The 27277-nt window shown below is 36.8% G+C and overlaps 1 protein-coding gene across 1 annotated transcript in view; it reads left to right on the forward strand.

The window, feature by feature from the left end:
- DDX10 (DEAD-box helicase 10) overlaps nt 1-27277 on the forward strand; it is a gene marked incomplete at its 5' end in the record, with an annotated part of 219133 nt that overhangs the window by 27600 nt on the left and 164256 nt on the right. The window contains 4 exons of the mRNA XM_084251435.1: nt 7415-7516; nt 9439-9526; nt 12314-12402; nt 14478-14934. Coding sequence (XP_084107561.1) covers nt 7415-7516; nt 9439-9526; nt 12314-12402; nt 14478-14934 — 736 coding nt within the window. The remainder of the gene's footprint in view (nt 1-7414; nt 7517-9438; nt 9527-12313; nt 12403-14477; nt 14935-27277) is intronic.

The raw sequence follows: 27277 nt of genomic DNA on the forward strand, positions 1-27277 counted from the left end.
TGGGCTTAGGGATAATTACAAAGTTTTGTGGGCCATGGGATAGATAATTGAATTGAATAAAAGCTAAATTAAAATTTGAAACTAATTAAAATCCTGTGTGTATGCTGTAATTAAAATCAGGTTGCCAGATAATATTTGCTTTTAGAACTGAAGTATAATGTATGAATTTGGAGAAATGAATTTAGTGCTTTGTGGCAAAATAACTACAATTTGGGGAATCTGTTTTTTCCCCCCATTCTGTGTTTTAACTAAATGACAAGAAAGGGGTGATTCAGGTACTTGTTGGCTCGAGGTACTTACTCGTGTAAAATTCTTTTGATCCTCAACAATTGAGAATAATTTCCTTGAACCATCCATACCCCTTTTAACAAAATGATCTCCTTTAGGTACACAGGAGGTAAGGGATGTGAATGTGGCTTTATCAAGCTGTATCCTGTGATGATGATACCACTTAAAATGTTTGTCTTTAGGGCTTGCAGTTTTTGGTACTCAAAACCAAACTCTTTTAATGCCCATTTCTTATATATGACTTGGTAATGGAAAATAGGTATACAAGAGATACTCTTAATTTTTAAGTGCTTTTATTTGGGGAGTGAGAGTCTTCAGGTGGGAGATGAGAGTTTATAACTTCATTTCCATCTCATATACGTACATATTTTCCTACTGTTTATTCATGTTTGTATGTATATATAAAGATATATAAAAGATGGGAATAACATATGATGGGAATGTATTTGTGTAGTTTTCTACAGAGTGCTGGTAAATAATTTCAACCGTATTTCAACTGAGCCTTATTTGCCTTGTTCTATTTTGTGGCCCTTGTATTTTCTTTGGGAAAATTTAGGTAGCAGAGTGTGATGCCACGAGGGGGCACCATAGGCCAGTCCTTTATCCTGCAGATTCATTGGCAGCAATTGAGATCAACAACAAATATGAAAATGGAAAGTAGTTAAAATTTCTAATGTGATAACTTGTGAAGAGTTCATGGTTGGTTTGTGGAAAATATTGTTGCTTTATGCAATAGATAATGAAGAGGATATTTTAATTGTGTCTTTAATTTGCTTGTAAATTGAAATAGACAATTTCCATGAACATTAATTTACTGAAGCTTACTGTGTATACCTTAGATATATGATATGAACGATATTTGCTAGTGAAAATTGTCATTTCTTTAGCTTAGAGCTAAGATAATTCTGTCTTTAGCTCCTCTCCCCCTAGATCGAGGCTGGTGCTACCTTATATGGCCTTCCTTACAGAGGCCCTTTGCCTTTGTTGGTATACAGAACTTAAAGCTTTAATAAAAGCAGAATTAATACTTTGTTTTGCATCAAGAAACACCAAGGAGCTTGGGCAGAGTCTGGTTAGTATGGACGAGAGGTAGACAGGGAGCTGATATTTCTGACATATTTCTCAGGCATTTATCCCTAGCTCTCCTGCTGTCTGTTCTCAGCACAGCAGGCAGAAAGATCCTTTTAAAACACAAGTCAGGTCCTGTTATTCCTCTGATGGCTTCCCACTTCACAGAGTGAAAACCAATGACCTGTTGGGCCTGTACTACTCAGCACCCCCTGCCACAACCCTGTTTCATATTATGCCACCTTGTTCCTTATGCTCTACATGGTCTACTGTTTCTCCTATGTGCCTGGTGTGTTTTTGCCTTAGGGTCTTCAAATTACCTGTTTCTTCTGCTGGCATGCTTTTTCCTCAAGTATCCACGTGGTTATTTTTCTTAACCTCCCCCAACCACTCCTCTTTACCTTGCTCCCATTTTCTTTTTTTCCATAGTGCTTAACACCTTTAAATACATCAGAGCCTTATTTATTTATTTTTTTCATTTTATTTATACAAGAACCGGGGTACAGGCCAGATGTGCGGGAGGGTGAGAGGGTTTACCAGAGACAGAGTGGAGAACACAACAGGCAGACTGACTTTGTGTCTGAAGGTACACTGCTGAAGGTAGCAGCGGGTGAGACAGGAGAGGTCTGCTGCACCATGTGGGACCCTCGCCGGCCGGCCGGGATCGAACCGGCACTGCAGATTCTGCGGACAGCTTCACATCGTGGTGCTCAACCGCCTGGGCCACCAGGGGAGGCCCCAGAGCCTTACTTATGTAATAACGGTTCTTATTCTGTTCACTGAAATGAAAGCTCTGTACAGGCAAGGAACTTTGCCTACCTAATTGATACACCAAGTGCTCAGACCAGGGCTGGTACGGGATGGACATTTGCGATCTCACAGATCCTCACTTAGACTCGTAAATCAGAAATCCTACATCTATTGCTGTGCAACGAATTAATATTTAACCTAGTGGCTTAAAGCTTTTAAATGAACCATCTATCTCACATTGCTATGGGTCTAAAGATGCCCTTTTTTCTGGAATACACTCTCATTTGTTTCGTGTTGTGCAAGAGCAGCCAAACAGGTGGACTCTGGATCCTGTGGCTCTCTGGCTGCCCCTGCATAGCTGACTGCTGTTCTCCACAGTGGCAGGGACTGTTGGGGCTGGCTCCCACAGGTAAGCCAGGGAGAATAGGAGGAGACACAGAGGGGAGGGGAAAAAGACAGTAGCACTGTAGGATAGCAAGAGTGTGGCCCACAATTTCTCCATCTCTCCACCTCTTGACTATACTTGGATTGTGAAAAACTGTTAGAATCATAGTGTTACAGGGCAACCCCAATAGGTAGATTTTTTTTTCACTTAGATTGTCTAATTGATAAGAATGCAGTATGTAGTAATAAAGTTGCTCTTTATTTGAGGTTATAAACCTAGTGAATGGTACAGTGGGAATGTGAGATCCTTTCTTTTGACTCCAGATCCAGTGTTTTATTTGTTATACAACTTCCAGTGGTTCATTGACTCACCAAATGCTTAGGTAGAAATTTTGTGTGTTATCAAAGGTAAATTCACAATGTCCTCAAATGTGGTAGTCAAGGAGGTACACGAACATTGGTAGCACTAAGATGGTGTTAAATAAGTGACTCAAAAGATTTAGATTCAGAAAGCAGATTTTTTTACTCTTTTTATCACTTGCTTTTATTACAAAAGTAATGCTTATTCATTACTTTTAGCTATAGGTTTTTTTTAAGGTTTCAATATTCTAAAAAAGTGACAAAACAAACTACCCAAATCCCATCACCTAGAAAAATTTCTTATGCCTGTTTATATGTGTAATTTTTTTAAATGCAAAAAAAAAAAAAAGAGTAATTCTAGATGGAATTATTCTATTCTATTCTTTTATAACATGACTTAACCTGGAAAACCAGACTGGGAGAACTAGGAAAGGCAGATAGCTGTAAACACGTCCAGATCAGGCTCTAGCAGTCCTTGGGGATGAGTGAGCAAAAGTCAAGGGACTAAAGGCTTAAGTAGAAAGGGACTTGAGTTAGGGAATCTGAATTTGAATGGTTGAGGATTAATGGCTCTTGAGTGGATGGCAAATTGCCAGAATGACTGGACATTTTTTTCTCTTCCTCTCAACCATGTTTTGTTTCAAGGATATTTTAATGGGAGAATTACCTGTGGGATCCAAAAGCCAATATGTGGCACTCCTGTTTCACTGAGGAATACTAATGAGCTAGAGGATATAGAGGCGAGGGTCCACATGGCATGAGATAGTCATGATCAGTTTGAGCTCAGATCCTCTTTTTGGAGGGAACCCTGGTGTTGAAAAAATAACAATAATGAATTGGAAGTTTAAAGTCTGATACGTAGCAATTAACTTTTTTTTTTTTAAGGCCAACATCTTGGCCTTTCAGAAACTTTGCTTTTTATTTGCCTCCTTGCTTTTACAGTTGGCTAATTAATGTAAAATGAAGCTCCTTATGAATTTTGAAGAGTTACATAATGTAATGTGGTATTTATACTGATGGTGAAAATGAGATTTTTGTTGTGTTTCAATTGCAGGGCTTTTTATATGGTGCCTAGAATGTCTCTTAAAATAATCTGTCTAAATATATGGAGCTTTAAAATTTAGTTTTTATGAAGAACATTTATTTCTCTTCATACATATACTTAGCCTTGGACCTTGAATATTGCTTTTGAAATCTAAAAACTAATGCATGGATAGACTATTCTTGTAAGCATTAAAAAGAAGTAAAATGTGCATATGTCTTCTTTTTAGAAGAAAAGCTTACTGGAAATTTTTGAGTGTTGGTATGTGGGAGATAATTTGTGCTTTACATTATTTCTGGGAAAAAGATGTGTGTGACGTGAAATAGGTAGAATGGCTTTTTAATAGATGCTGCCCTTAAGGGATTTGACTTTGGACCTTTTTTTCTATTTTCCTCTGGGAATTGCTTCTAAATTCCACTGTTGCATTCTGTCATAACCTTGTGTAGCCTTACATTTACATTCTGTTAGCTATAGGTGTTTTTTTTTTTAAGGTTTCAGTATGACCCTGTATGACTTTCGTCATCACCTTTTTGCCCCAGTTCTCTCTGGGTGCATGAATGGCACCCAGATATAGGTAAATATAGGTAGCTACACTGCTGTCCACACGTCTGTCTGAAACTCAGGTCCTTCAGAGGATGCTCTTTAAAATATCCTCAGGAGTGTTCTGACCCCTTTGTCACAATTGGGACCCTGTTTATTTAATCTCTCCAGCTTTGAATTTGGAAATAGAATCTTAAAAACATTAGTTATCTTTCATCTACCAATTTCTTCTTCCTCATTGTCCCTTTTTGGATCACTTGAAATAAGCCTTTTTACTTCTGAAGATAACTGACTTTAAATCTGGCTGCTTTGGGTGCTCTTTGATAGGTGCACTGCCTCGTGGTCAGTACTAACTGGTCTCTGTCTGTTTACCCTTAACCTATGTTTGGTGTGATCGCAGAGCTTCAGAAGGTGTGATGTCTCGCAGTTGTGGTGTTTGCTCAAGGTGTCACCTCAAGATTTCATATACTGATAATTTCTGTTTTTACAGATGGTTTAGCCCAACACCGCTTTAGGGGGAATACTTTAAATTATTTCTTCTTGATAAATGAAGGTGAACCTTTTGGAGTTTTGTTACTCTGTTAAAATACAGTGAGAAAGGTACTTGGTATTGTCATTTAGTTACGAAACAGATACTTAATAGCAAATGTGTGTTCAGCTTTACTTTTTTCTATTGCCTAACACCTCTGCCTTTAAAAAACCTAGAAAGAGAGAGTAAACATGTGAAGACAGCATTACCCTGAACACTCTCAATTGGTGCCTCTTATCCTGGGAAACTTGGTTTTTTCCCTTTGTGTTGAACTCATTCCTTTTTATTCTTTAGGTCTTAGCTCCTAAATGTCATTTTCTTGGGTAGCTTTTTGATTCCTGAACTACATTTAGCAGTGTGCCCTATATGTTCTTTTAGCTCCTTATATTGTTAGGGGGAAAAGGATGTCTTCAAGCTAATTCCATACAGGCTTTGTGGACTCCACCCCCACCCTAGGCCAAAGCCAAAGACACTGGGAACTCCAAATCCCATCACCACCAAAGGGAAGATGGCTGGGACCTGAGGGTGGGGTTAAGCAGTCAGGTTGGTATAAAGCCAGACACGTGGGCTTTGGAGGGGGTCCCCCATTTTGGCTTTCCGCCAGCTCGCAGCGTCTGGCCAGCTCTGAGAGTGCTTTTTGGGTTTCCAGGTCGGCGGATCGGGTAGGATGCATTAAAGACTTTATTTCCCTATTTTCTCCCTGAGTTGTACATTTTCCTTATTTCCTTTTCCCTTGTAAATAAACCTTTTATTAACCTTCTGTGTATGCCTGTAGTGGAGTATTGATAAGTCCCTTTGAAGCGCGCGGGTGAGGACCCACAGCCAGGCAACCCTTTCAATATCGGGGCTGCCCTATAACAATATGTCTACATTATCACTTGGGTAGTGCTGGTTTCAGCATCTGACCTAAGAGTGAGTCAGCTCTGTGACAGCCAGAAGCATGTATGTTTTATCACTCTGTTTTAGTGTCTGGCATCTGGCAACCTCTCACATTTTCTTAAATTTATTTAAAGAGATCTTTTAACACTTTGGATATTTTATTTCATACTTTGCTGTGGGTCTGTGTACACATAAACAGTTGTGTAAAGGCATTACATTAGAAGGTCACATGATGTGTAGGGATGGGGGTTTGACATTAACAAGTGGTTAGAAATTGTCCTTCTGCCTTCATGGTTTAGTACAGTAAGTCAGCAAAGGCAGTCTTTCCTTCCAATGTTTAGTGATTTAATTCTGCCTGCAGAAGTGGTATTGAATCTCTACACATAGGCATCCTAGATCCTCCTGGCAGACCTGTCCAGTAATCTTTCCTGATGTTTCCTCTCGTGTGCTGACTTCCTTGGAGTTACTCCTCTCTTTTGTGTGCTCTCTCAAGTTTACCTTATATTTTCTGGTTTCCATTCCTTTATTCCTGCAGTCTCTCCCCCTTGGGAGCACTTAGCTTTTCCTTTCTAACCATTTTCAAAGCCCATCTCAAATTCCATCTGCTATCACATATTTATATTTGTTTCTCTCTGGCTGACCCTCAGCTGTCTTTCACCTCTCGGTCTATGGCATTAATTGCTGTGATTGTTGGCCTTTGACATGTACTAACCTACCATTTTGGGGCTGTTCTCTTGAACTGCTTGTTCTTGGGTGTGTTTGTCTTCTCTAGTCAGCTGGATTGTTAGGTCACTGAGGATGGGGCATGCATCTTGTACTTCCTTGTAGTCTTCCCAGTGTGTGGACAGAATTTCTTAGTAAGTAGTTTATTTGGTTACCCATCAAAATTTTGCCCCTCGTGTTTTATAGCACTGAAGTGAGTGCTTTTTTAGAACACTTTTCTCTGTATTCCTTAAAAAGATTTCCGCAAGTAGCCAGTTCTGGTTTCTCTTACTCTTTGCCTATAATAGCTGACCTTGAGGTGTCAGGGAAGTCTGTGCCAGGTAGCACAAGAAGTCTGAGTAATTGTGGGTGTGTGGCGGTTCTCTTAGGTACCAACTTCTAATGGGGTAGTTTGAAATAAGATTTTACTAGATGAGGAAAGGAGACAGAAGTACATGGATTGGAGGCAAGCTTTTAACCAGAGTGGAAATTCATTTCCTATAACTGAATGACTTGATTTCCTTATTGTATGGGGTGCCATGTTTATTAAATGACTGATTTTATTACAATGCCTCAGTGGCTTGAATGGAAAACTGTTTCTGCTGAAGGTATAGAGCTGTTTAAGAAATTACTTTTAATTGGCTTGTGTCTTAGGCTCTAGGTTTTCTACTGTGGTTTAGCCTACAAGTTACTAGGAATTAATATTAGTGATAAAAATTTGATATATGGTGTTCAGAACCCTAGTTTTCTTTTGTCACAGAAACAAAAAGCTATTCTTAATATTTACTTAATCGGTGAGTTTGTTTCTGTGAAAATGTAAACTGCATATTGGGTTGCTGAGGTCTTGATTTTTTTTGTTTTGTTTTATTTAGGTATAAAGAGGGTGGTGAAGCTTTATTAATTTTGCTTCCCTCGGAAGAAAAAGGGATGGTGCAGCAGCTTCTCCAGAAGAAAGTACCTGTGAAGGAAATCAAGTAAGAACTACTTGGTATTGGTTTTTGTTAGGAAAAAGAGGGCATGACATCATTAAAAAAATATAATTTTCTGTTTTTTATTTTTTTCCAATCACAGTTGCATATTGTTTCAGGCTCAGGTGCACAGCTCTTTGACATTTGTATGTGTTGCAGTGTGATCACCGCTACAATCTAGTTTCTGTCCGCCGCCATGTAGTTGAAGATTGTTACCCCTTTCGCCCACTCTTTGTTCCCCCTGCTGCTTTAGTTATCACTGATTATTGTTAGAGTCTAAGCTTTTTTTTAAATTTACGCATTTTTTAAAAATTTACTTTTTGTTTTTGTCCACAGATGACAAAAGTCAAACAGTATTTGACTTTCTCTACTTGACTTAGTTCATTAGCTTAATCTCTCAAATTCCATCCATATTATCAGGCAGATATTTTCAAATGAGTGTTGTTATATTCTCCAGCTAAATCCCAGAAGTGGAATAGCTGGATCATGTGGTATTTCTACATTTTTTGAGAAATGACTTGTCCTGTTTTCCATAGTTGTTGCAACAATTTACATTCCCACCAACAGTGTACAAGGAGGCACCACATCTCACCAATACTTGTTTTTTGTAGTCTTTTAGAAAATAGCCATTCTCACAGGTGTAAGGTGATACCTCATTGTTTTGATTTGCATTTCCCAGATGGTAAGTGATGGTGAACATCTTGTGTCTGTTGGCCATCTGTATGTCTAGATATTCTGTCTATATACTGAGTTTTCTGCCTAAGTCTCTTTTGAATTATGAAATCTCTATTTACATTCTCTGCCCATTTTTTAATTAGGTTGTTATTTTTTTAAGGTATATGAATTGTTCAAACCATGACATTATGCTTGTTTATGTATCTCTAAATCCCTACTTCCTCTGATCTGTTCAGCTGTGTGGTTTGTGACTTATTTTTTTAAACTTTCCTAACTTTACCAGAAGACTTCTAGCAGAGAAAGTAAGATGAAAACGAGAGCTTGTTAGCTTCAGGAAGCATTGATGGGTGAAAAGATTAAGCCTCTTGAATCAAACTATTTTTAGGGTTGCCTGTCCATTTGAGAATTAAGCTCTCCTGCCATTGAGAATATTAAGGTTGAGTGTTAGCAGAATTGATGAGGGTCTCTCTTGTATTGGGACCCTTGAAATACCCCGACTTGATTTTCCTGAAGATAATTGGGAAGAGTGGGTAAGGGTTTAGATGAAAAAAGTTTGGCCATTAATTGACTGTAGGTGAGGCTACAAAAAGATACGTTAGTATCTTTTGAAGTTTTCTGTAGCTGAAAAACAAAAATAAATATCCCACCTACCACCACCTATCACTACTCTAGCTTTGCAGGAACACAAGGTTGAGTCTGAAAGCAGGGGAACAAATGGGATTTCTTTTGTGAAACCTAGGGCCTTGTAAGAATTTCATTCTTGCTTACAGCCTACCTGGGCAGAGTTAAGTAGTAATTCTGTTATGCTTATTTTTTAGATAAAGAAAGTAATATATATGTCCCTTGGCTATTTGTCTATTATTTGAAATGGTTATGATATTTAACTGCAAATGAAAATTCCTTTAAAAATGACATTAAGTTTCATTATAATCCATCTCCCAGGAGGGCTACTTTCTACATTTTTAGACTTGGGCAGAAACCAATGCTAATTGTCATGTTAACCTAAATATCTTTCACTCACTCAGCATGCAGTGTTTAGAGAAAATGTCTGATCTTTCATTTCTTTCCCTGCATTATTCATACGCAAGAGAGTCAAATTTATGTCTTGTGTGATTTCAGTCTAATTTGGCTCATAGATGAGAAATGATGTAATAGATTTAAAAATAATACTGAGAAAATAGAATGCTGTATACTATTTTCAGTGTCTAAAACTGAGATGTCTTAGTTTTAACCTTTATCTTCTTGTTATAAAGAATCAATCCAGAAAAACTTATAGACGTCCAGAAAAAATTGGAATCATTTTTAGCTCAAGATCAAGATTTAAAAGAACGAGCTCAAAGGGTAAGTCATTTTTCAATTGGATGCCTTTATTGGAATGCAGCATGTAATAAACTTAACTTTTATCATTGTCTGTTACTTCTCAATGCCATGGTTATGCTTCAAATATTCAAATAGTATAATTTTCAGATAAGTTTATTTTACATACATTTAAAAAAGTTATATAGCATTATGACATATATAATTGGAAACATTGAAAAGATATCTGTTGTCCATAGTGTCAGACATATGGAAAAGTCCTTTCAAATATTAAGTGCACAGTGATCTGTTTTCTACTATACTTGATAAAGTTATTAACTTTTGATTGCTTCAATAAAGTCTGTAACTCCACTTTATTTTACTCTTAGATCTTCTTTTAGGTTAAATTTCTAGAAAGCATATAACCTTTTGTAAATTGTCTTTAGGGATGAAATTTTGATCTATAAATATGACTTAATATTTCCAAATTACTTTCCTGGACTTGGAAACTCTCTTGATTAGCAAATACACGAAGACATGTTACTTTTGGGTAAACTTACCATTTCAGTTCTTGGTAGGTTCTTTTGAGAAGGAAGATGTGGAATTTTTTTGGATTGTGTTTAGAACTATCCAATTTTTGACTTGAGAAATATTTGCATGCATGTCATGAAGCGCTTTATTTTCATCAGTTTTATTTATATTGTGGTTACAAGTTCAACAAAACACATCTGTCTACATTGTGTCTCCCATAGTGCATCAGCAGTGACTTGGGGGGGGGCTTAGAGAATAGATTGCGTTTCACTAGATGGAAGGACTAGGAAGAAGAACAGAGAGGAGCTAGAGAGAGGGCTTCCTGAATAGACAGAGGCGCCAGAGCAGAAAGAGTCAGTACTTATGCATTTATGTTGTGATTTTGAAGTGGATATCCTCAGCAAAGGTTTATTTAAATAAAACTTCAGTTATATCAAATTATCATTTCTGTGCTTAAAATAACATTAAGAATGAAAACGAAAATTTGAGTGCTTACTATTCGTACTTGGCATTTAGCCCATGATGTGCCTTTAGTCCATGACAGTTTGATATGAGTCATGTTATTTAATCTTCTTCAACCCATGAGGTAGGTGATCATTACTTTATATTATAGATGAGTATGTAGTAGCTTAAGAAAGTTTACAGTTGTCCGGGTCGCATGACCATTAAGCAGCAGACTTGAGATTCATATCCAGGTCTGATTTTTCAGAACTGTCATGTTAGATCAATAGAAATTAAATTCAAAATAGAAGATGACTAATTAGTGAACTATGCAAAATTACAAAATTGGACTTATGTAAGTTCACCTGAAATCTAAAGAAAAGGAACTTTAAACAAATTGATAATTTTTTTTTTTCTTTTAGAATTTTTTCAGCATGTATTTGGGCATGCAAACATTTGCATGTGTGTTGTGTCTAGCAGATACACTTCAAGTTAGGAGTTGAATCTCTTAGAAGCTTTGGAAATAGTATGTACCTTTAAAAATCGACTTGAATTCTGATATGTTGTGACTTACTGTATAGCTGGGAGGTCATGCAATCATTAATCAGGAAAGATGAAATATTGAAAGAATGTTGTTATGCTGGCCCTTTGAATACATCAAATGAGTCTCCTGGAACAAAGATTATAGGACAGCACATTGAAATAAATGATGTGATTTATTGGGTGTCACGCATGGTTTAGCAGAATGGCTAGCTAGCTGTGTTGCCAGCAGCAGCAAGCTATCTAGTTTCATAAAAGTGATTTTCTAGTTTTTGATTATAATCTGGATAGAACAAAATGATAAGCAACTGAGGTGATTTCTTGTGGACCTTTGAAGGGGAAAAAATTACTTTTGAGATGGAGCCATGCATTGTTTTTGATACCTCTGGAGATGGGGAAATGTGTGAAGAAAGTATTAGTTAAAATTAGAGAAAGTGTGTGAAGTTTAGGAAATATGGGAAATAAGAACTAAATATACACTACAAAGTATAATTAAACATTTGCTTCTATGTGCTTCATCATTTTTGTTGTCTGATATTATTTTATAAACTGACCAAGAATTAGGACCATGTTTCAGTTTTGGCTCGTATCATTCTTGGCATAAAGGTAGGTTTTTTTTTTTTTTTTTGTTGTTTTTTTTTAAAATACAAACAGAACAAATATATTAAAAGTTGATGACATTTAGTTGAAATTATAATGATTAATTACTTCAGATTATAATAGAAAAGGAAAAGCTTTAAGTGTAAACTTTTCTTGATGTGATTTTAAGGTTCGTTTAATTAAATACAGTAAGACTTTATATTATTAGAAAACTTATCATTTGACTACTAAAATGATAATTTTTAATGTCTAGTTTTTATTGGAATTTACTGTATTCCAGAAGATATGCCAGGTATTCTACATGTATTATATCATTTAATTCTCATAACACTTAGTAGAAATTACTATCTCCGTTTGATAGAGAAGCAAGTAACTTGCTTAGCTAGTAAAATACGTACTCACATTATCATCTGCATTATTCTAAATCCCATGTTTTCCCATTGTACTGTGTTACAACTAAATGGTATTAACTTCTAGAATAGCTATTTTTAAGAAGGTGATATTCTGTGATGAATTGGAAACCAAATTTAAAGTTTCTGATATTATAATTGTAAAAATGTAGGCTTTTTTTTTTCTTTTTGTGGAAGAGATTTGCTCAGCTATCTTGAGGTTTTTCACTAGTGCTGAATCCATTTTGATTAATTTTCTTTTATGTATGTTTAAATTCACTTTCCATTTCTGACTACCTATGTCATATATTTAAACCTCTTATTTTTACAGTGCTTTGTTTCCTACATACGTTCTGTGTATCTGATGAAGGATAAAGAAGTATTTAATGTGAGCAAGTTATCTATGCCTGAATATGCTCAGTAAGTATTGATATTGTGGTTGGATTTGTGTAATTTGTGAATCCTCAAGAGGGAATTTATCTCAAATCTGGGTCTGAGAGCCCTAGTTTAAGCCATTCTGTCTTTAAAGGCCTGCAGATAAAATGATTTTATAAAGTATAAAGAACTAGTTGAGTGTGTTTAGTTTTTGTTGTCAGGAAGAAGTTTCTTACACACATTCCTTAAAGTTTCACTGGCAGTAATTTGGCTTTAAAGGAAATGGAGAAGAGTTGATAAGCATTCTTTGAAATCTTTTAAATAGTCTGTATTCCTCTTGCTCTCTGAAATGTTGGCCAGTTACCACAGACAAGTCTTTTTATGCTTTGAATGCTAGTTTCTTTCTCTTGTCAGTTCTTCCCTTATTTTAGATTGGTTCCCATACTGCTTACTGCCTGTATGTTCTTTGTGTCTTCTTGGTGTTTTTTTGCAGGTACTCACATTTTCCATGGCAAAATGTCCCTGTTTGGTAACTAGGTTACTATTACATGAAAATGGAACTCTTGCTCTTGTGTTAACTTAGTAATTTTAGGATTTTTTTTTTTATAACCTTTTCAGCTATAAAGTAGGAGTGCCCATTAAATTTTTTTCTTTAAATTTTCATTTAAAATTTTTTAAATAAACTTTTTATTTTATATGTATTTTACATCGTTCTTCCTTTTTGTACAATGCATGCTTTGTCCTCTCACTTAGATATAGTACCTGTAAAATTCCCACCATCACTTCTCCCATGCACCATCACCATAGTTCCTTGTGTAAGAACACATTCCCTCCCCTGTTTTGATCCCTCTCCTTACCCCTCCCCTGCAAAGTATCTCTCATTAATAGTTAAGTGTTAATTTTGATTTATAATTTATTATAATTATTTTTTTTCCTGGTCCCTTATTTGGTTCCCCTACATTCCTCCTTATAAGTGAAACCATCCTATATATTTTTTTCCTTTTGGCTTATTTCACATCTTTATCTGCTCATCTGTCATTGGGCACTAAGGTTGTTTTCATATCTTGACTATTGAAAATAGTGCTTTATTGAATATAAAGGTACATATACCTCTTTGAATTAATGTTTTTGTATTCCTTAGGTATATACCCAGAAATAGGATCGTTAGTTATACTGCATTTTCATACATAATTTCTTGAGGATGCTGCATACTGTTTTCAGTAGTGACTATGGCAGGCTACATCCTCCCCAGCAATGTACAAGGCTTTCCTTTTTTCCACACTCTCTGCCAACACCGTGTTTCTTGTCTTTTTGATAGACCATTGGAGGAGTGTCTCTGGGTCCTACCTGTTGGACAAGTATTGACAAAATCCTATAGAAGCATTCTTGATGTTAATCATACTTAAAGTGTTGGCACGAAATTTCCTAATCTGTGATGAAATACGTGTTTTCAAAGCAAGGTCTTTGGTTTGCTCTCCAGGAATTTGAGCACTTTTATCTTTATTTCAATTGAGTGTAATAACATGTATCTGGGTGAGCTGCTGTTTTCTATTCTTTGTGTTGATTTGTGAGTTTAGTATTACAGGTGGTTTATCAGTTGTAACATTTAGAACTCTTTAAATTGTTAGATGAAAGAGTAAGACCACCGTCTGTTGAGATAATAGATAGAAAACCACATACCTTGGATAATACATTTTCGGTGCTTGTCTGTTTATGTTACAGTCTCTAATGTTTCCACTTCTGAATACAATTCAAGATTGAGGTTCTTCACTAATTTTTGTGTTCCACGTGAAGTTCTATCCTGTATTACCATACAGGAGAGGCACAGGTTATCATCATCGGTAGGGGCATTTTGTTGCCAAAAATTTCAGTCTTACTTGTTTACTGTTCAAGACCTTTGCTTTTTATTTGTGAAGTTCTGGGAAGGCAGAAAAAGGTGTTCAGTGTTTTTTGGATTGCCTTTTGGATCATCCAGCCTATCAAGATTGAGTTGTATCTCTGAGGAACATTTTCTTTACAGAATAGCTCCAGGAATAGATCTCAGCTCTTGAGTAACTGTTTCATGATGCCCATAAACAATCAGAGTATTGTGATAATTATTTCCATTTTCCCATTTTAAGGTCTCTTGGTCTTGCTGTGGCACCACGGGTAAGGTTTCTTCAGAAAATGCAAAAACAACCCATCAAGGTAGTTAACCAACATAATGAAGTAACTGAGCCAAGGGCTCCCTCCCTCACCAGTGACGAAGTGGAAGAATTTAGAGCCTACTTCAATGAGAAGATGTCTATCTTTCAGAAAGGTGGCAAACGACCAGAAGGGCCTGAGTACAGACCAACTAGTGATGTCAGTGATGAAGAGGAAGAAGAGTATGAAGATGTAGAAGGAAAAATGAAAGAGAAACTGGGCGTGCAACCTCAGCCTGTTCCTAACACTAAGGAAGCACAGAAGCTCAAGGAAGTTCCTGTGCAATTCTTGGACAGAGATGAAGAGGAGGAAGATGGACTTGATGCCGATTTCTTTAAGGTGAAGCGACACAATGTGTTTGGGTTGGACCTTAAAGAGAATAAAGCGATGCAGGTAAGTTTACTCCTGATGCAGTTCTCTTGTTACTTCTCACCACTTCTTTGACTGCGTGTTGCCTTGGAGGATCTGTGGGGAATTAGGAACTGTAAGAAATTTGTAGAATAGCTCTCTTTGCCATGAATTCTTCCCTCTTCCCCGTAGTTAAACATGGAGTAGGTGCCCAAGAATTCTAACCCCACTGTGATCTTGTCGTTTACTGTTTTTTTGATGGTTTTAGAAGTAACCAAAGTCATGATTTTAACCTGAAGGAAGATGGGGAGATTTCCAAGTTTTCTGGTGTGAGGATCCTTTATTGTGATTCTTAACATACTACTCTCTGACTTGTTACAAATGTTCCTTACAACAGTTTTATCTCTCTAAACATGAATTTTATTTTAATGAGACATTTGCTTTTGGGCACCAATCCAGTATCCTAAAAAGAAGGCCACCTGTGGAAAGTTTCATGTAGGTCTTTTGTTTCTCTGTATGTTCCCCGTAGGAGGAACAAAAGACAAAGCAGATAAAGCTGGGGTATTTGAAGGTGGACACTAAATATTTTTCCTTCCCCTACCTATTCCCCTTTCTATTTTGTATGCCTATATTCTCGATGATTGTGACAGAGACTTGAAAGAAAAAATGAAGTTGGGCCCTTTTTATAAAATGCAAAATAAAATTCTAAGACTCACGGTAGGAAATATTGAAAGATGAAACTTGGAAAGGTGTTTCTTTAAGTAAACCAATAAGAAGTGTTAAAAAGATAGCAGACATACTTAATATGTATTAGACATTTTATAAAATATTATCTCATTCAGTTCTTCAATAACTGCATAGCAGTTACTGGCAAGGTTGGAATTTGAATCTTGACATCTTGATATTAGTATTCATGTTCTTGACCAAGAATCCTGTATTCTCCCATTGTGCTTCAGATTGAGCTATTTTCAGTCTGCATTTAAGTCTCAATTTTTATCAAGTGAAATAAGGACAAGAAATGATTAGTTCATTAGAAAGAAATTATCTTGTGTACCCTTTTTTTTGAACATGTAAATGTAATTAGAGTTAAGATTATAAAGGAATGATTTTATAATTTTGTAATAGCTCATGATTTGTTCACAAAAATAGGGCTTATGTCTTGTGTTAATGGCTCAGGTTGCATATGAAAATATGTAGTAAAGCTTTTTTTTTTTTTAAGCTTGCTAAAGTCAGGTTGAGATATACTGATGTACAGTAAAATTAACATTTTGGAAACATTCAACTTGAGTTTTGACAAATGTATGTTGTGTAATCACCATCACAGTCGAGAGTGAAGGGTTCCATCACCCCGTAACAGTCTCTTGTGCCCTTTTGCAGTCAATTATTTCTCCTGGCAATAGGCTATCTGATTTCCATCCTGATAGTTTTGCATTTTTCAGGATAACAGATGGAGACATAAATATGTAGCCTTTAGTTTGGTTCTTTTACTTAGCATAATGTTATTGGATGTAGCAGTAGTTTGTTTCTTTTCATTACTGAGAAGTATTTCATTATATACATACACCATAGAGCTTAAAAATAGGCTTTGGGTTATTTCCTTTTTTCAGTAGTTATGACAAAAGCCATTATAAACATTCACATATGGGATTTTGTGTGCATACTTTTTCTGTTTCTCTGGAGTGATTATCTAAGAGTGGGGTTGCTGGTAAGTGTGTATTTAAGTTTACAAGAAACTACCCAGTTTTCCAAATTGTAAGTTTCATTTTTTATTTCTTTAGGCAGTACATCGGAGTTCATTTGTTTCTTGCTGCACTTGTTATTGTCAGTCTTTTAAATTTTAGCCATTCTAGTGGATAGATAGAGGTATCTCACTTTAGTTTTAATATTTATTTCCCTAGTGGTAGTGGTGATAAGCATTTCTTTACATGCTGATTTGCTATCCATATGACTTCTTTGGTGAAATGTCTGTTCACATCATTTGCCACTAGCCTCCATTCTGTGCCCCCTTAATTGTGTTACTTGCCATCTTACAGAGTTGTAAGAATTTTTTATATATTCTGTCTGTATACACATCCTTTATCAGCTACAGATTTGTAATTATTTCCTGTGAATCTGCAGCTTATGATTTTATGTTCTTAAAAATATTCCAGAAAGCAAAGATTTTAAATTCTGAATTTTAAATTTCACTTTTTCTTTTATAATTAATATATGTTTTGTGTTAAATCTTTGATAAATCTGAAGTCACAAAGATTTTCTGTTATGTTTTCTTCTACAGGTTTTATAGTTTTAACATTTAGGGGTCATATTCATTTCAATGTAACTTTCATTGTCTATGGTGTGAAGTAAGGGTCAGAGGTGTTTATTTTTTTTTAAACATTCTTGTCTATTTTTTTTTTCACTATATAGGATTTTCTCCCTAAGGTATGGTCACCATAGTTTTCCCACCACCAAAGTGTCCACAGTCCTCCATCACCTTCCACAGTGCCCGCCTGCACCCCCACCCCTCTTCTTCTTTTTCTTGTGAAGATTTTGATTTCTTCCCTGTTAATTTATAATTTTGTTACTGTCTTGGCCTGTAATGTGTTTTTTATAGCCCTGGTTATACAAAATTGTCTGCCTTCCCTAGTAGATTCTGAATTTCTTGAAATTGTCTACCAGTCTTTGTTCAGTGTCTAGCTCCTAATGCAGAATTCACAAATATTTTAAGAGTGAGTGAATTACAGAATTTCTTATATAGCCTTTCACTTTAAGGGTTTTGTTTGCTCTGAATCATACAGGGTATATATATAGGGTTTACTCCTAAAAAGCTGTATTTTGAAGCTATGTAAGATTTACCTGATTGACTTAAAGTGATCCAAAAGGTATTGTTGAACTTTCTGTAAGTATGAGCACAAAGAACTTACTTGACTCTAAATGATAAACCTGTGCAGGCCAAGCTTTATAGCTTAGATAGCAAATGAAAGTATCTAAGTAATGATGTAAAAATCTGTTAACTAAGAATACATTTGCATAGTATACTATTAAAACTTTTGTCTTTAAAGTACATACATGATATTTTTTCCTATAATGAGTTGGAACTATTCTAGCATGTGTCATGTGAGGAGCATTTGGGGCAGTTTGTAGGATTTGGAGGTACTAATAAAAATGTTTTTGTTTTTTTCTATGTGTTTGTGTTCCCTAGTATTATAAAGAGAGTTAAATTTAATCTTCCTTTAGCTGAAATAGAAAGGCTTATTACTGACTTACTTTTTTGCTTTATCTAGTCTTGCCAACATTACCAGTCATCTCCCTTTGAATTATCTAAAAATTGGTACTTATTTACACTCAAATTATAGATTCTTCATGTTTTCAAAGCATTTGGTTTTGAGTGTGCTTTTTGTATCCACAGTCTCCATCGACTTCCTATTTTAGCCTTTGTTCTTGCAGTTTATATTTTAGTACTGTATTGCAGCCATCACTGGAGGCTGCTGTTTTCCTTTATCATCTGTTTTTAAGGACAGACCTGATAAAGAAAACCAAACAAACCGCATTCCAAATAGGAAGTAATACTATTCTTACACATATCAGTGAACATCTTCCCCTTGGGAGACTATGTGCTTTTTCAGGCACTGCTGCTTCTGTGCAAATATTTTCGGTGCTCCTGTTTTAGAATGGTCTTTAGGGACAACATATTAGATACACAAGGCGCAGGTTTCTTTACTTACATCATAGACTGTTCTGGCTTGATTATCTTTTTCTTCCTTTCTTGCCCCCTTGGAAAAGATTTGTAGAACTCAGTTGAGACTTGAAGCTTGTGGGAGCACATTGGAATGTCGATTACATGGGATTTGTTCAGTAATCATTAACATTGATAAGACATTTGGTGTGTTACCATATAACAAATGCTTTCCTTGTAAGTTGCATTTTATCCTTACCTCAGGGAAGACAGATGATTTTTTTTAAAAAAATGTGTAGAGGCTTTTAAATGACTTGTCTAGGGTCTCAGGATTGGACTTAGTACTCAAACCTCTGTACTTAGTACTTACCTCTGATGCCAAATCACCTTCTTTATGCTTTTTTTTTTGGGCTGTCTAACAGCATTTCTGTGCGAATTACTGTCTGTAAATAGGTAATATCAGTGTCATTGACAACACTGTAAGTAATTGTGTTCTACCCATTGTGTGCAGACACTTGGAAAACTTAACCAATTTTGTATTCTTTTTTAGACCTGGGTATGAATGGAGAAGAAAGGTAGTTTGTGCTAGGTGCAAGCAATGTCATCTGGAAGTCTGCCTTGTCACAGTTCTTTTCTATTTGACAGGATCCAGATATTGCCAAAAATAGACTTCCTTAGCACTGGGATGGAAATCCTGAGGGATGGAGCAGAAAGAGACGGGTGAGAGAGAGCATGGCTGGAGTGATTGGGCACAGGGAAGAGATTTTTGTTTGGGCCCTCTGTTGGCTTTTGGGTGTCTAGGAAGTTTGGCCTCTAGGGAAATAGTGTTAGCAAAGAGCCTGAATATAATTGAAATGATTATATTGAAAAGAATTTAAAAACATTTTCTTAAATAGGAGAAATTTAAGTATATACTTTTGTCTTTCCCTGTTTAGAAATGAAACTGAAAGGTGGGTTTAATTTTAGTTTACCAAGTATCCTTTTAAAAACTTTTTTAACAGTAAACATAGCTCAGTTTTAATCTGTATTGGAATGATACTCAGATTGTTCTTTGTACCTTAGAATTGATTATCTTGAGTCTTACATTTTTTAACAAAAATTTATAGTGTTGCAAGAAATTACCATCGGTGGTAAAGCATAGGTGAGGTAATTTCAATATAAGTATCATAAAAATTTCTGAGTTCTAAATCAAGATTCATATACACGGGAAATGGGATTTCCGTACCTCCTCTCTCTTACCCTTTTCCTTCTCTGCCCCTTTCTCTTTTTTTTTCTTTTTTTTGAGTGGAAGGAATTATTGAGTCCCTGTGGGGTGTGAGGGAATGTGCTACTGAGTGAGTTTCGGAGGCTTATACTTGAGCTCATTTCAGCACAGAATCCTGGCTTTCTGTTCATTTACTTGTTCACACAGCCAAATGTTTTAAAGCTCTAATATTAGCACCATCACAGAGAAGATGTTTCTGGGAAGCTGTGCCATAAAGGATGGATGAGTTAATAACAAGGGAAAACAGAGGACTTTACACAGAGAGCACAGAAGGAGCAAAACCATGGTCACAGAAAGGGATGTTTTTAGTGTGGGAGCTGTTTCTATTCTGATCAATAGGTAGCCTGAGCCTTCGTGTCCACTTCTAAAAAGAGGGCCAGTAGCAATGTCTACTGACAGTTATTGTGGTTAGTAGAAGTAGAAACGAGGGAGCACAACTTTTTGTGTGTGTGTTACTTAACTGTTACTGTTTCCACTTGGTGAAACATAAGAGGAAGGTCAGGTTAAAGCTTTGCCATGACCAGGCACTGTCAGGTAGTTACTAAAAATGAAGCCTTTTTCTGAATCTGGACCCATTTAGAAAGAAAAATTGATGTGTTTCATTAATTTCAGGTAAGGTCGCACTCAGGAAACAAGTTTATATTAAGATATGATATGGCATCGTTGATATGGCGCTTTCATATTCGGGGTCCTGCACTGATGTCAAGATAGAATCAATAATTTGATGGCATGGTGCCAAGTAGAAATGAATTGGTTGTTTACAAATAGAACTAAAAGTGCTATTAACAATAGATACTTATTTCACGTCGAGTCTTTAGATGGAAGTCACTGTTAAAGTGATCTTTGCGGATGGATATCTCTGTGTAGGTAACTGGTGATGTTTTTGTTTGTTTTCGTATTATGCCGTCTGTTTCTCGGAGATATTACACAGAAGCTGTTAGGTTATGGATAGTTTATATTTGTAAGACTTTTGGTTTCAATGGAAAAAGTAATGCCCTTGTTTGTGGAATGATGAGTCGGCTGATGAATTGCTAGAAGAGTACTGGTTTATTTAGCTGTTTGTTTAATTCCCCATAATTGCTTGATTTAAAAATGGGAATTAAACCTTGCTAGCTAATTTCCAAAAATTTCTTGCCGACAACAGTGTTTTTGTAAAAGTTTCAGAAAGTGATGAACATTTATTGGTTTGCTATAATCTGCCATGCAACTTAAATATCACTTCTCATTTACTTAAACTTTCCCTGCACCCTGTGTAGAATTACCCCCTATTTGGTGGGTTTGGAAACAGGCTTTGAAAGGCTCGTTTGCTTGTTAATGTTCCACATTTAGTGAAGTGGCAGAAATGGAATTTGACCTTTTTGACTTGAACCTCCGTAGGGTAGTGCCCTTTTTTGATTGCTGTCACTTCTACATTTAGCAGTTTCATTAGTGCTCTTTTATCACTTCCCAAGAGTGCTGCTGCTGTTCTGTCCCAAACCCTTGTCACCTTCAGAATTGGCTTATGGGATAATCTACCTCATAGTTGGGCCCCACTGTTCATTTTAGTCATCTTCCTGTGAACCTCTGTCAAATTAGTATTTTTTTTTTTTAATGTGACCTTCTGTGCTTCCTTTTGTTCATCCACTTAATTTGGCCTTGTAAGTTAGCTTCTCCCCTGTCCCATTACCTCCCCATTACCCCCACTGTGAGTTTCCACTTAAAGCTGAAGGGGAGTCTTCCTGTGGGATTCCCACCACTCTAGCACTTTGCATTGATTCTGTAAGAGTCAGTCCTGGTTTTGCCTGTATGCAGCCTTTGCTTCATCCCACTGTCCTCTGGATTCCAGTTGTGTTTCGCTAGCATTTTTTGTTGTTGGCATGTCATTATGTACCTACATGAATGTTTTAATTTCTGTTTCTTTTGTACTTGGTGATTGCTGAGATTATCATGACATTTGTGTGCAAGGCTTTCTATATAATGCTCAGTTGAATTAAACAAAAAAGAAAACTCTTTAAAATAAAACCTAGGAGTCAGATTACTGTCCCATCAGTTTTGGGTACGATGGAGTGGGACAATTGTGGGATGCTCTTAAATATTGAGTAATTCAAGTGAGGTTGGTATAATGTGCTCTGGCATTCTTACAAGGACCTTTTCTATTGCATCCTGTGCGTCATTCTTGAGTTGTAATTTAAGCTTCATTCCAATTCAAGTGGAATAGCTACTGTTTGACTTAAAACTTAGATGTATATACTGAGTTGCTATATGAATATATATATTTACTTCCCTGTTTGGGTTTTGTATGCAAATGATTTCCCAAGGGTGTAAATCCACAATAGTAAAGCTGAAAGGTTTTGGCTTGATATTTTTTCTTTCATGTGATGGATCTTTATTGTATAAAACATATTTTGACTTGTTTCTCTTCATTATTACTTTTATGCAGTATTTAATACTTAAGTTCCTGCTAACAACTAAATTTTCTTTTTTTGTTTTTTTTAAGAGATTTATTTATTTATGCATACAAGAGCTGGGGCACAGGCCAGAGATGTTGGGGGGGGGGTGAGAGGATTCACCAGACACAGAGCTAGGAACAGAACAGGCAGATTGACTGAAACACACTCCTGAGGCAAGCAGCGGGTGAGACAGGAGAGGTCTGCCGTGCCATTTGGGTCACCTCCCTGGCTGGGGATCAAGCTTGTGCTGCAGTGGCTGCAGATTGCTTCATAGGTTGCGTCTTAACCCCTTGCGCCACCAGGGAGGCCCCAACAACTAAATTTTCTAATCACTTTGTGTAGTTTAGTTTCATCAATGATGTTTCTCAGGGTCCTTCTGTAGTTTAGTTTCATCAATGATGTTTCTCAGGGTTTTTTTTTTTTTCCATTTTAAGGTAAAGTGCAGGTAATGAAAGAAATGTGAAATAGGACATGTTCTTGTGTCATAAGTTGCCCTTGAACTTGACTCTTTGGATAATCAGAAATAGGATTTCCAAAATAGTTGGCAAGAGGTAGGGGTGTATTTGTGTGGAGAGCACAAACATAACTAGAGAAAGTAGGCTAATGTGGCTCATCCTCTGCTTATGAACAGCTTAGTTAGCACATATTGTTCATAAGACCCTTTGTTCTTAAGTCTCAGGGGTAAGTACACCTGTATTTACCTAAAGCTTTTAACATGAGGGCTGTTTTTGTGGTGGCACTGGATTTAATACTGCATGTTTCTTTCCATGTATTCTTTTCCAAATACATCTGTCCAAATGTATTTATGTTTTGACTTTGTTCTCTTCTTCGTATATTTTGAAACACAGCTTCAGAGCTACATGCTGAACCCAAGTCCCAGGCAGCAGGTGAAGGCAGTGCCATCTGTTGGTGACGGTTAAAGCACATTTTTTTAAGCAGTATTCAGTAAAGTTTTATTTTTATTTTTTCCCCTCAAATTTTATTGACTCGCTAATTGTTTGTGTAACTGTGGATTTAGGACTACACATCTCAGGTGCCCACGCTTCAGTCTCCGTCCACCGAAACTCCAGTGCCTACGCTCTAGACCCTTCCCTCCCCTGGATGCTGCTTCTCCCCCAACCCCTTGTGGTAATCAGTATATTTTTTAGAGTCTTAGAATTATTTTTGCTTTGATGTGAAGATTTGTTCTTATCATGAAAGTTTGCATTTTCTGTGAAATAGAGGCTTATTTAAATGAAGGCTTCATGAGATTTTTTTAGAAACATTTACTCATTTAGCAAATATACTCTGAACACCTCTCTGTGCCAGGCATTGAGAATATCAGTATTTCCTGTCCGCATGGAGTTTAAGGTGTAGGGGAAAAGATGGGCAAAAAAACAGATACTTGTGCTATGGGAACATGGAGCAGGGCGAGAGCAAGGCAGATTGCAGGGATGAGGGCTGCAGTTTCCAGAGGGGAGTGTGTGAGGCACTCTTGCGCCATGGCTGGGTTAAGACCTTCAGCGACTCTCCGCACTGAGATTATGGTGCTTCTTCCACTCATATGTAATTTGAGACAAATTAAAATAGTGAAAACTATCAGGTTCATGTTTTTTCCTTGATGACTGCTTCATTGATTTGGTTGGATTATTTCCTCAAACTAGTGTTACCTCAAAAAAAAAAAAAAGTTATTTTAAAAGCGTTTTCTCTTAAAGCACTTCTGCTTTGCTGGTGTCCTCAGCATGCTTGTGATATGCTGGTTGGCTATAATTGCTCACAGTTGCTAGGCCCTGTATGGGGAATGTACAAAGGAACACAGCGGTACTGCTCTGTGTGCAAGGTAATTGGTCTGAGGAGTGGCACTTGAATGCAGTTTGGTGGGAAAGCGGTGCCTGTATATTAAAGGCCTGTTTTTCTCTCAATAAAAGTAAAGTCTAAGTATAAACCTTATACTTGTAAAATAAATATACGGTGAACATACCAACTGTTTAACATTGAAGTCTTCAGGGCAGGCTTCTCAAGTTACCTTTGATGAAGGGCTAATATTTTGATTTCCAATCCTTCACAGAATGTAGTAAGAACATACTAAAGGTAAATTACTAAAGTGAGATGAACAACTTTGTTTCCCTAAGTCTCTTTCTTTCTCTACCTTTTTTTTTTTTTTCCCCTTGCCACCTTTGTCCTCCTGGGTTGGATTGTTTTTCTGTGTGATTGCAAAATTTCCACTGGCATTCTTTTCTCCCTGTTCCTTCTGTTTCTAAGTCCAGAATAGAATACAGGATTGTGGAGTGTGTGTGTGTAATCAGTCATGTTTAATGATTGGAGCATGTTGTTTATCAATTAGAAAATTGTGCATTTTTTCATTAACCTTTTCATGCCTTTGGGGTTATTTTCAGTGGATCCATTTGGAGGACTTACCCCACAGTGGGGTATGAGGGGTACTTGTTTAAGTTACCACTGACCCTGCAACAAAGGAAGGGAGGCAGGTGAAGAGGAAAGATTGGTCAGTAGGCGTCTGGTAGGCACACTAACTTTATGAAGAAACTTTATAGTTAGATGAACTTGAGGTCACGTTTCTCACCTTCCCTGTGGCATCTTTCACGAGGTAGACACTTAATGCTTGTTTGTAGTGGAAACTCATTTTCTGTAATGAACCTCTCCTGTGGCATTCATCGAGAGCTTTTCTATCCCTAGTGTCAAAGAAAACAATAAAATGTAGCTCTTCTTAAACTAGTCATGGTTAGAAACATCTATGATGAAGTTTTAATGAACTGAACTTTTTTCAAAATTTATTTTTCAAGTTAGGTGTGTTTGCCATAGGAGAAAAAGCTTCTCTTTATTAAGCAGGTAGCAGATCATCAATCTCTGGACATTTTCCACCAGAAGCTTGTTGCTGTTTTTGGTTTGTTTTCCTTTCTTCTTTTAGCTTGCCTGCTGGCTGTTAGAATGGAGGTGACAGACGGTCCTGATATACTGTTGGGCAGAAAGTCTGCTGGTTTTTATTTGGCATAATAAATGATTAAAAACAGAGTGATATTTTGTTAGAGTTCTCATGGAGCCAACACAGTGGTGGTGGTGGTTACAGTACATTAATTTTAAGCTCCAGAAACAAGTACCTTATTATACTGGGCACGGTGTATATGTCCCTGGAATATAAGAAGAAAATCCTAAGTATTAGGTATGCATGAGATAGAAGTCACTTACTATAGCTTTTCTGAGAGCACATAAAGGATGAAGCTCACTTTCAGGGATAATCTGTCTTGGTACCATTTTCCTTTCTGTTGGCCTGTGCTTCCCATGCCTCACATTGGTGGAATAAACCAACCAGCCAGTTTCTCCAGTGGTGATCATGATGGAGCATGCCTGCTAATAATAGTGCTTATCTGGGTTTGTTTTCTAAATTAAAATGGCTTATTTCTTATTACATATCTTGGATGATCATGATTAGACTAATTCTTCCACCTGCACACATTTTCATATCTGCTGGTTTTTGTCATGGGAAGCAGAACAGAGGGAGTGCTTTACTTCCTTGCTGTGGTATCTAATTTTGGAAGGTCCACTGATTTCAGAATGTTTGATGTAGGAAATGGTTGTATATTCCAAAAACACTTAGTGAGAGTTTGCTAAATAATATTCCCTCCTGTGGTTTGGTTCCTAATTGTGTGGTTTTCTTTGCATCTTTTGATCTACCTGGAATGTGTTCCTACCTGCTGTCATTTCCATAAATTAGAACTTTACAAAGGCTAGGTAGATTTCTATTAGATTGTCTGTATCTGTCATCACAAAATCTATTTCTGCCCTCTACCCAAATCTTCAGGGACTGAATCCTTTTTTTTTTTTCCCTGTAGGAATCTGAAAAGCTGGCTTTTAGTAAATCTCACTTCCTCTTTATTATTTTCTATTATGGGTTTTAGGTTGTCTTACTTTGTCTTTACTGTTTCTATTATGGATTTTTAGGTTGATTCTATTTCAAGCACATTTAGTAATATGTGTTTTAATAGCTATTGAGTCAGAGCAAAGTATTGATTTTTAATGGGTGTTTTTAGATATAATGCTTTTATTTTTTTAAGATATAATACTCTTAGCTGTCCCCTCTACAAAACTGAGAAGGTATTTTATTGCCCAAGAATATGCTACTAGCTGTATTCCTGGAGCCTGCCTGTCTGTCTGATTTGCAGTGTGACTGTAATACCAGCTTAGCTAACCAGACTTCATATGGTTGTAACTATAGAATTAGATACGGTGCCCTGGGTCACTCTTCTGTTCCTTTCCTGACCCCCATTAACTCTAGTGTTTTGTGGTGAAAGTTGCAGATTCATTGGCTTTTCTTACTTACTGAAGAGAGAAAAGCATGTTATTTCTAGATTAAAGGACTATGAAGTGTCTGAGATTCTACCCTGGTTCCAGATTAGCGAGATTAGCCTGCCGCATTTGGATATACATTGCCAGGCAACTTGTGGCACAGTGGGCTGGATGGACTTCAAGTTTGTATTGACTCTACTGCCTTAAAAGTCACAGGGGCCATGCAGAGGTGTGCCTGGGGTAGACCATGCAGAGGAGGTTTGTACCCCAAATGAGAAACTATAGTCTAAGAGGCTGGTGGTGAGCCTTTCCAGCCTTCACACCAGAGGGAGACAATATCTTTGTAAACTTCATCAGCATCAACTCTTATTCTCTGCCCCCAAGGAAGGTCCTTTGTGTTCTTATGCTGTACGCTGTGTAGACCACCTTGAAATGATAATCTGGAAGGGCATTTACAGAAGTTAAGGAGAAACACCAGAGGCCTATGTGCTTCCCAGTGCTTAGTAGCAGCAAAAAGTCAAAACTGTTGCCATTTGCCTTTGTGTTTGTGGTCCTCTTCTGAATTGGAAGGTCAAAAAACTATCAACATGAATTCCAAACACAGTCTTCCCTGTGAAAATGATGCTTTTGTTTGATAAGGCCCTGGCATAGTGTGTAGCTTTGCCAGGAACAAGTCAGTGTTCCAAAGTGAGTTTCCTGAGCAGCCTCTGCTGTTACTATCATCACACTCAGCACTGCTCTGTGAGATCCTTACTTTCC

This window comes from Talpa europaea, assembly GCF_964194135.1.
Source record: "Talpa europaea genome assembly, chromosome: 12".
Classification (NCBI taxonomy): Eukaryota; Metazoa; Chordata; class Mammalia; order Eulipotyphla; family Talpidae; genus Talpa; species Talpa europaea.